At 39.2% G+C, this 16,134-nt stretch overlaps 1 protein-coding gene across 1 annotated transcript in view; it reads right to left on the reverse strand.

The window, feature by feature from the left end:
* The window catches only part of abcd2 (ATP binding cassette subfamily D member 2), a 58,161-nt gene that overhangs the window by 39,107 nt on the left and 2,920 nt on the right, over window positions 1-16,134 (reverse strand). The window contains exon 2 of the mRNA XM_003221515.4: window positions 6,796-6,976. Coding sequence (XP_003221563.1) covers window positions 6,796-6,976 — 181 coding nt within the window. The remainder of the gene's footprint in view (window positions 1-6,795; window positions 6,977-16,134) is intronic.

Raw genomic sequence — 16,134 nt, forward strand, 5'->3', positions numbered from 1 at the left:
TTCCCCTGACATTAAGTCCAGTTGTGTCCAACTCTGTGGGCTGGTGCTCATCTCCATTTCTAAGCCGAAGAGCTTAGACGAAGGGTTAGAAGGCACTATCATCAAGTTTGCAGATGACACCAAACTGGGAGGGATAACTGACACTCCAGAAGACAGGAGCAGAATTCAAAATGATCTTAACAGATTAGAGAGATGGACCAAAACTAACAAAATGAAGTTCAACAGGGACAAATGGAATGCAAAGATACAGAATGGGGGACAATGCCTGGCTCGACAGAAGTACGTGTGAAAAAGATCTTGGAGTCATTGTGGACAACAAGTTAAACATGAGCCTACAATGTGATGTGGCAGTAAAAAAAGCCAACGGGATTCTGGCCTGCATAAATACAGGTATAGCATCTAGATCCAGGGAAGTCATGCTACCCCTCTATTCTGCCTTGGTCAGGCCACACCTGGAAGACTGTGTCCAATTCTGGGCACCACAGTTGAAGGGAGATATTTACAAGCTAGAAAGCATCCAGAGGGGGGCGACTAAAATGATCAAGGGTCTGGAGAACAAACCCTATGAGGAGCGGCTTAAAGAGCTTGGTATGTATAGCCTGCAGAAGAGAAGTCTGAGAGGAGACATGATAGCCATATACAAATATGTGAGGGGAAGTCATAGGGAGGAGGGAGCAAGCTTGTTTTCTGCTGCCCTGGAGACTAGGACGCGGAACAATGGATTCAAACTACGGGAAAGGAGATTCCACCTGAACATCAGGAAGAACTTTCTCACTGTGAGAGCTGTTCGGCAGTGGAACTCTCTCCCCTTGACTGTGGTGGAGGCTCCTTCTTTGGAGGCTTTTAAGCAGAGGCTGGATGGCCATCTGTTGGGGTGCTTTGAATGAAATTTTCCTGCTTCTTGTAGGGGATTGGACTGGATGGCCCGTGAGGTCTCTTTCATTCTATGATTTTATGATTCTAGATGTCTGTAGACACCTCCAAGGTCATGTGGCCAGCATGACTGCATGGAGCATTATTACCTTCCCGCCAGAGAAGTACCTATTGATCTACTCACATTTGCAAGTTTATGAACTGCTAGGTTGGCAGAAGCTGGAGCTAACAGTGGGCGCTCACTCCACTCCCCAGATTTGAACCTGCGACCTTTTGGTCTGCAAGTTCAGCAGCTCAGCGCTTTAACACACTGTGCCACTGGAGGCTCATGGACTACACATAAAATATTACTTTTAAGATGGTTAGTAACTATCTCTGGGTTTAAATTGGAGTATAATATTACAGAATTTCTCAGGAATTTTTTCATATGTATTTTGTATTGCTCTTACAGAGTTGAAGGTAGTGTGCATGGGAATCTCAGATGATAAGCGCTTTGTTTTTAAAAAACCCAAGCATGTTTTATTTATGTACTGTTTACCAATTGCACCCTACACCAAACATTAGAACAACATTATGTTTTATGTTAATTGATATTGTTATTGTTTAACTCTACTACTCTTTTCCACCAGATTCCAAGGAAGCCCCCCGTGTCCTGAATCAGTGTCTGGCCGCTGTGATGGGCTGGGTGAGGGCTAACAAGCTGAAGCTTAATCCTGACAAGACAGAGGTCCTCCAGGTCAGTCACTCGTCAGATCAGGGTATAGAGTGGCAACCTGTGCTCAACGGGATCACACTCCCCCTTGAAGACACAGGTCTGCAGTCTGGGGGTAATCCTGGACTCAGCACTGACGCTTGATTCTCAGCGGTCGTGGCCAGGAGGGCAATTAAAACTTGTGCGCCAGCTGTGACCATAGCTCGAGAAGTCTGACTTGGCCACAGTGGTCCACGCATTGGTTACATTAAGACTAGACTACTGCATTGCACGCAACTGGTACAAAGATCTGCAGCCAGATTGTTGACAGGAGCAAGCTACAGGGAGCGTACTACGCCTCTCCTGAAGCAGCTCCACTGGCTGCTAATAAGTTTCCAGTCCCAATTCAAAGTGCAGGTCATGACTTACAAAGCCCTAAATGGTTTGGGTCCTGCCTATCTTCGTGACCGCGTTTCTCCCTATAAACCAGCACGGGATTTTAGATCTTCCGGGGAGGCCCTCCTTTAGCTCCCGCCACCATCTGAAATATGGTTGGTGGGGACGAGGGAGGGCCTTCTCAGTGGTGGCCACCCGGCCCTGGGACTCCCTCCCTAGGGAGATCAGACTAGTGCCCACCCTAACCACATTTCGAATGAGTGTGAAAATGTGGCCTTTTCAATGCACTTTGAATAATTAGCTGCACTTTCACCACAGTCCAAATCGCCCGCCCGGTCCCTAGCCCCTTATCCCACTCTGGTTCAACGATTCATGTTGAATAAGTCTGCCCCTCCCATGTAATCCTAAACAACCCCACTTCTTTGTCTAACTGCTTTGATATGTGCTTATTTAAAGTTTTTTCATTGTTTGGCTTTTACTATGTATTTTAATATTGTAACTTAAGCTGTTTTATGTATATGTCAACTGTCGTTTTTAGGGCTTTGTTCCCATGTGAGCTGCCCCAAGTCCCCCGGGAGATAGAGGCAGCATATAAGAAATAAATTATTATTATTATTATTATTATTATTATTATTATTATTATTATTATTAAACATTTTGATGTAATTTTACCTGTATTTTTATGCGTTTTATGGCACTATTATGTGCTGTTCTGTAAGCTGCCCAAGTCTTTTCTGGGAGATGGTGGTGGGATACAAATAAAATTATTGTTGTTGTTGTTGCTGTTGTTGTTTTTTATTATTAAAACCAAGAACAAATATTAAGAACAGAGGTAACAAAATAAGGGTGGCATTAAAATGTCAGATAGTATTATTTTTGGTCTAAATCAAAATTAAGAAGTCCTAATTTTTGTAAATAGATTTCCCATTGGTTACTTTTTCTGTCTAAATACCTCAAAGGCACCAGAGCCATTTGATCTTAACTGCTCTGCAGGGTTGGCTTTGGTTAGTACTTGGATGCCAATTTATACCAGGTGTTGTAAGCTGAACTTCAGAGGAAAGAACTTACAAAAGCACCATCTGTTGGGAGTGTTTTGGTTCTGTATTCCTGCATGGCAGGGGTTGGATTCAATGGCCATTGTGATTTCTTCCAACTTTATGATTCTACCTCTGGCTATTCTTCGCCTAAGAATACCATATGGAATTCATGGGCAAGCCATAAGTCAACAGATCACATACGCACACACACACACTTTTTTTCTGAATCAAATTAGAAGAAGAAAATCTCAATTCCTCTATGTTACTGTTATACACTTCAGTAATTAAAATTTACATTTGCTACAAGTATTATATAAATTCCATGAATATTCAAATTACACATATGCAGTTTTTCCATTTCTCTCTTTTTTAAGTCTTGTATGCCTTGATGTCATAAAATCTTACATCACACAACTGCTTGAAGCACTAGATTGTGGTAATCTTAATTTTAGACAGCTCTTTTTTCAGGGCAATAACATAAAATGCTTTATTGTATATGATTGGTCAACTAATGAGCTTTATGTGTCTAGCACAGGCATAGGCAAACTTTGGCCATCCAGGTGTTTTGGACTTCAACTCCCACAATTCCTAACAGCTGGTAAACTGGTTGGGATTACTGGGAGTTGAAGTCCAAAATACTTGGAGGGTCGAAGTTTGCCCATGTCTGGTCTAGCAGGATTTCCACTTCTCTGGTGACACAATATACTCAAGACAAGGTCAAAGTAAATTGTGGAGGACAGAGGACCTCTAACCCATTAGCAGGCCCCCACCACCGTTATGCTGCCAAAATTCAATAATGTAGTAGCAGCAACATTCTAAAAATAAGATGTGTGCTCACGGGCTTTTTTGAGCCAGATGTGCTAGTTCTAAAGGACTTCGTGAGATTTTTTTTCATGAGCAACTGATCAGCAAATTGAAAGGAGATGTAGCACTTTTACGCTACCACCAAAGCAAATTGAGCAATAGGTCAGCGGCTACAAGGTCTCCTGTAAGGAAAAGCTGCATGCAATACACAAGTTACTGTTTCTCACCCTGCAACCCTCTGCCAGTGAAGATTGCTTATTTTTCTGTCTGGAAATGCCTGTAGTTATAGGAAACAGTCATGTGGCTATGTGCATACACTGCATACAACTGGGAGGCAAGCATTCCTGACTGTTCTCAACACTCATATAAACAGGTAAACTGACCAAAAATGGATAGACACCAGGATGACTACTTGAGGCAGAGCAGCAAATTGTAAACATACACACTAGTATCAAGGTGCATAGCACCCAGTGCCAGAGAAGTTATTTTGGAACATGAGGTGGAAAATCCATATACATCTCTAACCTTCCCTGGCAGTAAAACCACAATGACAAAAACAATTAAATCATTAACCATTTGCTGCCCCATCACAATGTTCAAATCTACTACTTGAACTGGCTGCCTCATAGTACCTAATGGTATCGCTGGCTTTGCAGTTGGCAGCCATTTGCTATGCTCAGTGTGGCCGTTTTCCCAAGTGCTGCAGTCACTGAAATTGTTGCCAACTGCAGAAAAGATCTTGTATGATGTGCTAAAATATTTTTGTAAAACAATAAAAGAACAGAAACTGTCTTTTCACAGTACCTGCAGTAAGCTTTGGAATTAAATGCTCTCAGAGTAAGTAGTTAACTGCCTTTTTTGTATATGCTAAAAATAAGTAAATAGTAATGTAATTTTTGTTGCAGGGTTGGGGAATATGTGTCCCTCCATATTTTGGACCCTAACTCCCATAAACCCACATTACTAGCTATATTGACTGAAGATGATTACAGGTGTAGTCAAGCAACACCTAGGGAACTGTATATTTCCAAATCCTAATTTATTACAATTCAGCATTTCCTTTTTCCTGGTATAACTGTAAGCACACTTTGGAAATACAGAACAATCCAATGATTACGTAAAGAAATTAACTTTAACCTTGGTTCAAAAGCTTAATCATTGGACTTTAACAGTTACCATTTCCTATAGCTTGTAATTGTTGCAAATGTAAAGTAGCTAATTTTAAATTATTTTTAGTCAATAGTATTGTTATTCTTTTGGATACAATAATGTATTAAGTACTGAGGAAAAAAATTAACATTAAATCAAAATTACATTTTGTCATTGCATTTGCCAAAACAAACGTTTTCCCCAAGGATCAGATTTGTCCCTTCTGACTTTAAATTCATCTTGGTTTATTTTTTATTATAAATAATTAGTGCATTAGACATTTGTTATTTAAAATGTATTCTAAAATCCCTTAAATGTTAATATTTAATATATACAAACACAAAATTTTTAAAGAGTAATTTTATATAATAAATAGCCAAGAAGCTATTTGTCTCAATACTGAACTAAGTATAGTGAAATCAAGAGCTTAAGCATGATTGATGCTGTTAAGCTATTTATTAAATCCATTATCCAACAGCCACATATCCATGGGCGTAATCATCTGTTTCAGCTACAAAAGGGAACAACAAACTGAAAATAAGGAATGGGGCATAGGGCCTGCATCTAAGTGCTAGTCTCAACTAGATTAAAATCTAGTGAATCAATTGCTACTGTTAACTACCATCAAATCGACTTTGACTTATGATAACCCTATGAAGGAAATACTTTAAGTCATCCATTCATCAACAGGATCATGAAGATTCAGATCTTGCTGATTTAGGACTTTGGAATCCTTTACTGTTTATGACCATCTATAATGCATTCTTCCTTTTTTCCTGTTTTTTCTACCTTACCAAGCCTTATTGTCTTTTCTAACAAATCACGTCTTCACATGACACAACCAAAGTCTCAATTTCAAGTCTCAACTGGGTCATCTGAGTTTTTAAAGAGAGTTTGGACTTAATTTTATCTAAGACCCATTTATTGTTAGTTTAAAGCAGTCTGAGGGTATCTATGGAACTCTTTTCTAGCACCTCATCCAAATGAGTTAATTTTCTTCCTATCGGTTTGCTTCACTGTCCATCTTTCACAGTCATACATACAAACTGGAAATATGATGGCATGAACAATCCCAACTTTAGTACTTAATGATACAGCTGTACACTTCCAAGTTCTTGTCTAGTTCCTTCATCGGCCCATCTACACTGCCATATTATCTAGTTTCTGAATCCAAATTATCTGCTTTGAACTGGATTATATGGAAGTGTAGATTCATATAATCCAGTTCAAAACAGATGGATTCAGAAATGGATTATATGGCAGGGTAGATTCAGCCAAAACTGTCCTTCCAATTCCTAGCCATCATCTGATTAATGACTGATCCAAAGTATGGAAATCTTAAACCATTTCAGTATCTTCACTGCCTACTTTAAAGTTATGTAAATTATCTGTAGGTATTATTTTGTTTTCTTAAGGTTCCACCATAAACCTGCCTTTGCACTTTCCTCTTTGACTTTCTTCAGTTATCAGTAGGAACTTGTTAAGTCCATAAGTTAAGTCCATAACTTCAATCACTTTAACAGGTCAACTTCACTGGGGATTTAATACCATCAGTTTTAACAAACAAAAGCAACCTAAAGAAGAAATAGGTGTTATTTAGAAATACAATTCTTATAAAGTTGTTTTTCAAATATCTTGATTTCTTGGGTAAGAGGAAACATACTTGCTTCCTCTCCTTTCCTCACCCTTTTCTGCTTGCAAAGCTCTTCACAGGGCACTTCAAGTATGCAGTGTTTGTACTAGACACAATGTTACTGCCGTTAAAATTATGCAGACACACATCTCTTGCCCCCACCTCTAGTTAGGTTAAATAATACATTTCAAATAAAACCAAAATGTTTTTACCGCCATCTGCAAATCCTGTTGCAGTGATGATTGGTACAGCTACCATGATCAAACCGCTGCTGCTCCATACATACTTCATCAGGAACTGTTCTAGCATGATGTACCACAAACGTTTGGATAAAATGAGGTTCATTTGGTCTGCCAGAGCTTTGTAGCTTTTCTGGAGTTGGTTCATTTCTACCTATAGTTAACAAACACAAAGACTGACACAGCGTGATACGTCTAGATATGCAGGCATTTTAAACAAACATGCCTATACAATGGGATATGTGGGATTAGCAACAGTGTGTCATATAATACATGTGGAACATCAAATTTGCCAGTTACTGAAAAAAATGCCATTCGATCCAAGAACACTGAAAATTGGTGTGAATTTCTGGATTTATAGACACACCATAGTTTTAGCCTATAAAATAAACATCTAGATTTTTTCAACTGTCATCTTACCTATAAGAAGCATTTTCCTCAGAACAGCTGAAGAAGACAGAATGCTAGATAATATTTTAATTTTTGTTAGTCACTCATAGCACATATGCTGGTTTATGAAGACATAGTTGTGTCTGAAAGCATGTGTGTGTGTAGCTATAGATCACTATAGCTAGGCATAAATATTTAAAATCAATTAGATGACTACTAACAAGGCTCATATCAGTACACAATAGCTGGATGCTCCTTTTAATACATTTAGGTAGGCAGGATATCAACTGGATATCTGCACAGCTCTGCACAGCTCCAATAATACAAAAACCAAAGCAGGCTGGAATGAAAATATTTATTTGGAGAAGTGGGGATATCCTTATCTTCAAGTTTTGTATAAGATAACAAAGCACATAAATTCTTCTGCATATATCAGAAACTCGCATAAAGGCAAGGCTTGGGATTAGCATGGTGAAACAGATTGCTATCATGTGAATCTGAGACATATGATTTTAACTATCATCCAACCATTTCTCTCACATGACTTCACAGCAAACCAAAGTACACTGTTACATATGTGCTGAACAGGAATCTGCAAAAGGTTGCAGCTCTATGCCCTGGAAATGTGATGTCCAATAAGTATTATTTCACATTCACTTCTCAAGGGTGTGTGATGGTAGATGGCCTTAGAAAGGTTACATTATCTCAACATCAGTTTCTGAATGGGAAAAGAACAGGAATGTTATGCTTTTAAAAAGATTTTATTAAGATTTATGAGCTACAAACTGTTAAATATTTAAAGTGCTGACTTTTTAAAAATTATATTAGCACATCATTCTGCTATGGCAGATAGAGCCAGCATACATGAGGTTATCCTCATTACTGTCATGAACTAGATTAGGTCAAGAGGTAAGCACCAGATCTGGGTCATTCAGTAGGCTCCATGGCTTCTCCAGTCTAAATCTGTCTCTCTCTGCTTTCCCAACTCAGTGACCTTCAGATGTTTTGCAATACAACTAATCAGCATACTAGATTACATGGTACACTGACTGATGCTAATGGGAATTCAAATACAAAACATTTGGAGGGCAATCATTGGGGATGGGTACTCCATCTACTATCTACCTATAGCTGTACTCAGAAATTTAAATTCATAACACATAACAACACACAAGGATTTTTGCACTTCCCTTTAATACCTGTTCTCACTGTGTTGAGGGGAAAAGTACTGAGTTTCTTCAACTCATGGAGGTTCTTTACAGAATGTAAAACCTTATTATTATTATTATTATTATTATTATTATATTGTATGACACAGCAAACAAGACAGACACGCTGGATTTCATATCACAAAATCACAAGTCGAACACTTCTCAAGTGTCTAGGACTGTGTGATGTATTTTCGGATGATGCGCACAGATCCCAGTAGGGTGGCCTTTTGCAGTTGGCAGATCATAATTTTGTCAATGCCTATTGTTTCCAAATGCCGGCTGAGATCTTTTGGCATGGCACCCAATGTGCCCATCACCACCAGGACCACTTGTACTGGTTTCTGCCAGAGTCTTTGAAGTTCAATCTTGAGGTCCTGATAGCAGCTGAGTTTTTCCTGTTGTTTTTCGTCAATGCGGCTGTCCCCTGGGATGGTGACATCAATGATCCAAACCTTTTTCTTTTCCACAACTGTGATGTCTGGCGTGTTGTGTTCCAGAACTTTGTCAATCTGGATTCGAAAGTCCCACAGTATTATTATTATTATTATTATTATTAGTTTCTCAGGTTTTCATTTCCAAATTGGAATGAAAGGTGACTCAATATTAAAAAGAAAGACAGATGATAATAATATACAAAAAGTGAGCAATAAAATGGAATTAAACTAGGCATATTAGAACACTTCAAATCTCCAATTTAAAAATATGTAATCTGAAAAAATTAAAAGCTCCTTAAAAACACTTCAGTTTAAAATAATACATGCATCTACCCTTTGCTTTAAAAGATTTCTGTATTAAAAGCCTGTCTTAATAAAAAGGGTTTTGCTTGCCAATGGAAGGGGGCTATTTTAGCCTTCCTGTGAAAGGGGCTTCAGGATCAGGGGGCAGCCATTGAGAAAGCTCTCTCTCACAGCCTCATCAACTGTACTTGTGAGGAAGACCACCCTTTTCAAAGTGTGAAGAGTCTCTATGGATTTGAAGGTGATCCACTTTTGACATTCACTCTCAATACAATGAAGGCAATAAAAATGTATATGGATAGAGAAGACCTAGCATGATGTATTTTAATACCACAGCAGAGCTTAAGAGAAACCAAGAGAGTTCCGTCATTCAGTTCCATCCCTTCATACTTTTATTGAATAGTTGCTGCTTATCCATTTAATAGTTTCTGGTGATATTTAAATGAAGTACGACAAAAGTCTTCCTGTGAAGCAGTTGCTAGATTTGTGTTAGTTCCCCAAACCTTCTGTTTCTGGAGTCACATCACATAAACATCTGTTTCTGGAGTGATGTGATTCTACTTCATCTGAGCAGAACCAGTGTTCAGAACAAGAGATACCCACTAGTTATTCTGTGGAACAAAACGTAATTGAAATAAGCTGTAATCCTGTAAATATCTAGAACTCTATATTGCTTGGTTTAGAGGATCTTTGCCAATATATACCAGATGAACATCTGGCCAGATAACCTAATCACTTAGTAAATGGATGGTGATAATACACTTATTGAGAGCACAGATGTTCCTGCATTAGAATTATGACCTGTAAATGAATTACAATTTTAGCAAATGCCCACATCCTCATCATTGAAATCCAAACCATTTTACTGTAACTTCATCACTTTGGGGTTACTTTTAGTCCTAAAGCTGTAGTCTCACTTAATGTAGAATCTTAAGTCCCTTCTTAGAGTACATAGTCCTGCTTATTTGGGAGTGATGCTTCATGAGACTCTGATTTTGTGATGTAATCAAATCCATGGCAGATGTTAAACATGCAAGTGAGCAACCACTATCTTCAATGGAGTTAAGCCTTTTATAGATTCTGCTTCTGATGAGGGCCATATTTCTTTAATCAATCATTATTTCTCTACCGTTTGAATAAAAAGAAACAAAAGAGAGGAAAGCTCCAGTCATTCCCAGATAAAAAGAAAGGTGAAGATGACACACATTCAATATGTTTGATACTGGTTTTCCAAAAGGCTAATTTATTTTATGTAACTCTAGCTGTTAAAGCCCATCTCTGCTTGGGTCTGTGCTATTTAAAGACTCTGCAGGGCTGCATTGCTGCTTAGCTATGCAGAATAGTATTGAAGGTTGTTCAGTACTGCTGTCTCTGCCAGAGTAAAGTTTTCTTCAAGCTGCCATGTGCAAGTACTACATTATCTGTGTATTGATCAGGGTAGCGGAAGGGGAAGAAACTGTTTCTCTAACCCAATACACATTAAGAAGAATATAAATAGTTTGCAAGACACATGTTACATTTAATATAATCATTTTATATTGTGAGCCTCTGTTTTCTTTAATCAAAAGTCAGTTCCCTTGAGTTCAACAGAATACTCTCTGGTTGGTGCATTTAGGACTGCTGCAATCTTCTATAGGTAGCCCCCAAGTTATGAACAAGATAGGTTCTGTATGTCTGTTCTTAAATTGAATATATATATATATATATATATATATAGAGAGAGAGAGAGAGAGAGAGAGAGAGAGAGAGAGAGAGAGAGAGCGCTTTGATAGCATAATGTTTCACCTTACTTTCTGTCCCTGTGACACTTGGATTTGGAAAAGAAAATGGCTTGTTGTGGAAACAAGGACTGGTGATAAAGTTTCAGTTGAGACACCTTTTCCCCATGATATCTCGTTCAGGAGCGAATTTCCCCTCCTAGCAGTAGATTTCTCTCACTTCCTGTTGTCCTGGCCCTGTTCTTAACTATGAGTTGTTTGTAAGTCAGATGTTTGTAATTCAGGGACTGCCTGTACTTCCTTGCAATGGCATAGGCTCTACTGAAAACAATGGAACTAACTTCCAAGCAAGCAAGCTCACATAACACTGTATTGTTAGTAAACCATCTTAAAGAATAAAAACAAGTTTCACACATTAGAAAAATTAACTCATTGAGAAAAGCAACTTTATGAGAGGTTAGGCTACAATCCTATATCCACTTACACAGAAGTATAGTTTTGTTGTTTGCATTCAAGTCACTTCTGCTTTATTGCAACCCTAATGGGACCCCCATCATACAGTTAACTATTCTCAGGAGGATTGCAATTGCTTTCCTCTGCAGCTCAGGGTGTGACTCGCCCAAGATTATCCTGTGAGTTTCAATAGCTGACAGAAATTTGAACCCTGGTCTCCCACAGTCCTAATCTGATACTTGAACTAGTACTACATCACACTCCCTCTTTAAACTGAGGTGAGTTCTACTGAATTCTATTACTTCTCTCAACAGATACAAACCCAGCTTTGCATTATGCATTATTTAAATAGCCAAAAGAAATGTTGACAAACAAACCATCCAAAAGAGCTACATATCAGGGGTTTTTAAGAAAATAAGAAAAAATTATATATAATTGTGAGGATGTCTGATGGGAATGATGAGTAGGACCTACATGGAAACAAACAATAAAAGAACTTGTCCTTTTGGCTTAATCCAGCATTTCATAGCTGCAGAAATTGGAAGGGTGCTTTACTGTGAGTAAAAGTCAATGTTACAGAATGTGTTGGGCAAGGGGTGCTTGGGTGTATGAACAGCTTTGTAATTCATAGTACTGAATCTTGTAGGGGAGCAGGATGGTCTTGAGTGTTTGACTAACTGGAGAGCAAGGAGCCAGCTGAACTGCTGACCTGAAGATCTGAAGGCTGGTGGTTTGAATCTGCAAGATGGGGTGAGCTCCTGTCTGTCAGAACCAGCTTTCATGCGGGGACATGAGAGAAGCCTCCCACAGAATGGTAACACATTCGGGCGTCCCCTGAGCAACGTCTCTGTAGACGGCCAATTCTCTCACACCAGAAAATAATTACAGTATATTCTCAATTCGCCTCTGACACGATTAAAAAAAAAGCCTGGAGAGCAGAGTTTGACTCCCACCTGGTGGATGATCCCGGCCAAGTTTAGCATTCTCATCCCCAGAAACTCTGTGATAGACTGATTTTAGGATTGCTCTAAACCAGAATCAACTTGAAATCACACAACATTTCATTGTAACATTATTAGTCCATGCTCAAGATTGTTGGTTTTACGTGAAGCCAAGTCATTTGCGTCATATTAGCAAGATCCCTTCATGAACTACAGTGGGGACCATTTGTCAAAGACTACAAACAGTTCTGAATCTCATAGGAAGTGAACCCTCTCAGGGAAGAAGGGAGGTAGCATGTACTGAAGGAATTCAAGAGATGTTTACCAATACAGGAGCCAAACCAGGTATCAAAATTTAAGACACAATCTCTCTTCCAATCAATTTTAAACTATAAATGTTAAATTTACATTTTATGAGCACTGGTGCTTTCATCTTTGTTCTATGTATTTAATGGTATTATGTTTTATCTATGTGTTTTAACTGTGTTGTACCCCACCTCAAGCCACGAGGAGAAGTGGGTAACAAATAAAATTTATTATCATTTACTATTACCCATATTTCTTCAATTGTGAGATGCTATCAATTGCAAAATGCACCCTAATTTCAGTACCACCACGACCAACAAAAATACATAAAATATACCTGCATTTCTAAGATGTACCCTATTTTTAGAGATGTTTATGTAGGCAGTCCCCAAGACTAAGATAGGTTCTGTAAGTTTGTTCTTAAGTTGAATTTGTATGTAAGTTGAAAGGGTACATTTTTAAAGTGTAACTTCAGCCACACAAACACACATATACGATAGCATAGGGAAGGATGAACACCTCTGTAGTGTTTCTTTTGCTGTCTGTGACCGTTCAGAAGATATCACCTCACTTTCTGTCCCTGTGGTTGGATTTTTAAAAATGCTTGTTGTGAAAACAAAGATTGGTGATAAAGCTTCAATGGAGACACCTTTTCATATGGTCATTTTTAAAAGATTGCACTGTATTGCTGTATTTAACTGTTTGCTGTACTCTCAAGGTACAATATAAGGTTAGAATACCAACCAGTAAAATGAATGAATTTCCTTCATCTCTGTCTTCATCTTTTTTAAATGAAGTGTTTAAATAAATTGTTATGAGCACAGGAAATTAGGAGGTATATTCAGGTGATATCAGCATTGACTTTCAGGAGTGACTTTCCCTTCCAAGGGGTAGATTTCGCTAACTTTCTCTTGTCTCACCCCTGTTATTAACTATTAGCCTCATCGCACCAGAGCATGGATTCACTTTACATCCGTTTTCTGCCTCCTGTTGAATTCTGGGGTTTGTAGTTTAGTGAAGCCGAGGACCTCTCTGGCTGAGCAGTTTAAATGCCCATCCCCTAAACTACAAACCCCAGAATTCTGCAAGAGGCAGAAACTGGACTTAAAGTGGATCCATGCTATAATGTGATGTCCTAAGAGTCATTTGATAACTCTTTCAGGAGTAAATTCCCTTCCAAGGGGCAGATTTCTCTCACTTCCTGTTGTCTCACACCTGTTCTTAACTATGAGTCAATTTCAAGTCAATTTGTAACTCCTGTATTGGGGAAAAAGTGTGCCTTAGAATTGAAGAAACACATTATGACTGACTGGTCCCAAAATGCGAGCCATGTTGGACTTTTACTGGAGGTGTCCAAACGACACCTCAGGTAAAAGAGGATTAATTCATGACAGAGCAGGAAAACCCTGCTTTCTCCTAAATTAATTTGATTCCTCATTAGACCGAGGCCTTCCTGAAGCAAGGAGGGCAACCACCCCCTTCCCAAAAAAACCCTCGAAGCCTTTAAAATAAAATAAAAATTTGCTGGGCCACCATGCCCCCCTCTGAGGAGGAAAATCGCTCCTCCCCTCTTCTCCCGCCTCTTGGTGCATCCCTTCTACACACCAAGAGACCTGCTAGAGAGGAGGCATGGCGCCCAGTAAGTTTTGATTTTTCTTTTAAGAGATTTTCTGGAAGGGGGATTCTGGTGGCTTAATGCCACCAGAAGTTACTTGGAGGGCATGGGGACACCCAATGAGGAAAGCCCTTTGGGGGGGGGGGGGGGAGTTGTGGGGACAGAAATGTGCACTTTGAGAGACCTCTGATCTCCCAATACCAGCAGCCTGCCCCTATCTGGCCACGGTGGAAAATGCTTTAGTTACATCCCGCCTGGATTATTCTAGGGTGCTCTATGTGCGGCTGCCTCTGAAGAGTGCTCGGAAACTTCAGATGGTCTAAAGAGCTGCAGCCAGGTTGCAAACTGATGCTAGCTACAGGGGGCAGACAACCCCCCTGTTGCAGCAGCTCCATTGGCTCTCTGTCTGTTACTGGGCACAAGTCAAAGTACTGGTTATGACTTTTAAAGGCCTAGACCAGTGGTTCTCAACCTGTGGGTACTCAGATGTTTTGGCCTTCAACTCCCAGAAATCTTAACAGCTGGTAAACTGGCTGGGATTGCTGAGAGTTGTAGGCCAAAACATCTGGGGACCCACAGGTTGAGAACCACTGCCCTATATGGTTCATGTCCAGGCTATTTGGCTAACCACATCCTCTTATATGAATCTGGCTATGTCCTGAGATTTTCAGAAGAGGCTCTTCTCTTGATCCCACCTCCATCTCAAGTTCGGTTGTTGAGAATGAGACAGCAGGCCTTCAAGGTAGTTGCCTCTTGACTCTGAACTCCCTGCCTAGGTAAGTCAGAACAGTCCCCTCCCTGCTGTTCTTCCAGCGGCAGGCTAAAACCTTTTTATTCATGCAGGCCTTTAAAGATGAAAGTGTTTTAAGTTCTACTCAGGGGATGCTATGGTTTTTAACTTTAAATATGTTTGATGGATTTTAACTGAATTTTAATACTGTTTATGCTTAATTCTGCTTAATATTTTTTATATTTTAAATTGTATACGAATGCAGGGACAATAATCTGGTTCTTAACATCAATAAGACCAAGGAGCTCATAGTGGATTATAGGAAGAACAGACCAGAAATTCAGCCCTTGATCATAAATGGAGAGCAAGTGGAGCAGGTGGCCAGTTTTAAGTTCCTGGTGTCACTGTTAAGGAGGATCTGACCTGGGCTACCTATATGGCAGCGTTCATTAAGAGGGCTCAACAGAGACTATACTACCTGAGATTCCTAAGGAATCACCAACGGAATGAAAAACTGCTGGTGACTTTCTACCACTTTGCTATAGTGTCCTAACCTACTGCATCTGCACATGGTTTGATAGTTGTACAGCAGTGGATAGGAAGGCATTCCAAAAGGTCACCACTTCTGCACAGCAAATCATTTTGGTTGCCCTCTCCTCTGTTGAGAAGAACTTTTAACATTTTAAAAAGTTACCACCATCATGTTCTCCAATTTTGTTCAAATTTTAGCTATAGCACCAGTCAGGTGTTAAACTAAGTTTCCCAAAATTTGAGGCCTCTAACTACAATTGTTGCTGATCTAGACCACCTTGTCTCAAGGGGTCAGTCAGTGTCAGTCAGTCTAATAAAATCAAAACTAAATGTATAAGAACGACTAGTAAATTGAAATCCTGTATGGTTTTTCTTCTGCTGATTCCAATAAAATTAATTTTAAAATTATGGGTGCAAAATCCAGTCAAACAAGTTGACTCAAGGTGTGCATCAAAATGTGTCAGACAAATTTTGACCAATATTCAGACTGCAACCATTTCCATGCAAACCAACATGAGGACTTGAAATTTTAACCAAGCATTATGCTTGTGCTGGACATAATACTGCCAAATTTGCAACTACCGAACATTTATAACTGCCCTGCAGCATCTTTTCAATTTGGCACTTTCAGTGCAAATGATAAAAATCTACCAAAGTTCAAAGCCAATTATTAAAAAAGA

The sequence above is a fragment of the Anolis carolinensis genome, chromosome 5, assembly GCF_035594765.1.
Source record: "Anolis carolinensis isolate JA03-04 chromosome 5, rAnoCar3.1.pri, whole genome shotgun sequence".
NCBI lineage: Eukaryota > Metazoa > Chordata > Lepidosauria > Squamata > Dactyloidae > Anolis > Anolis carolinensis.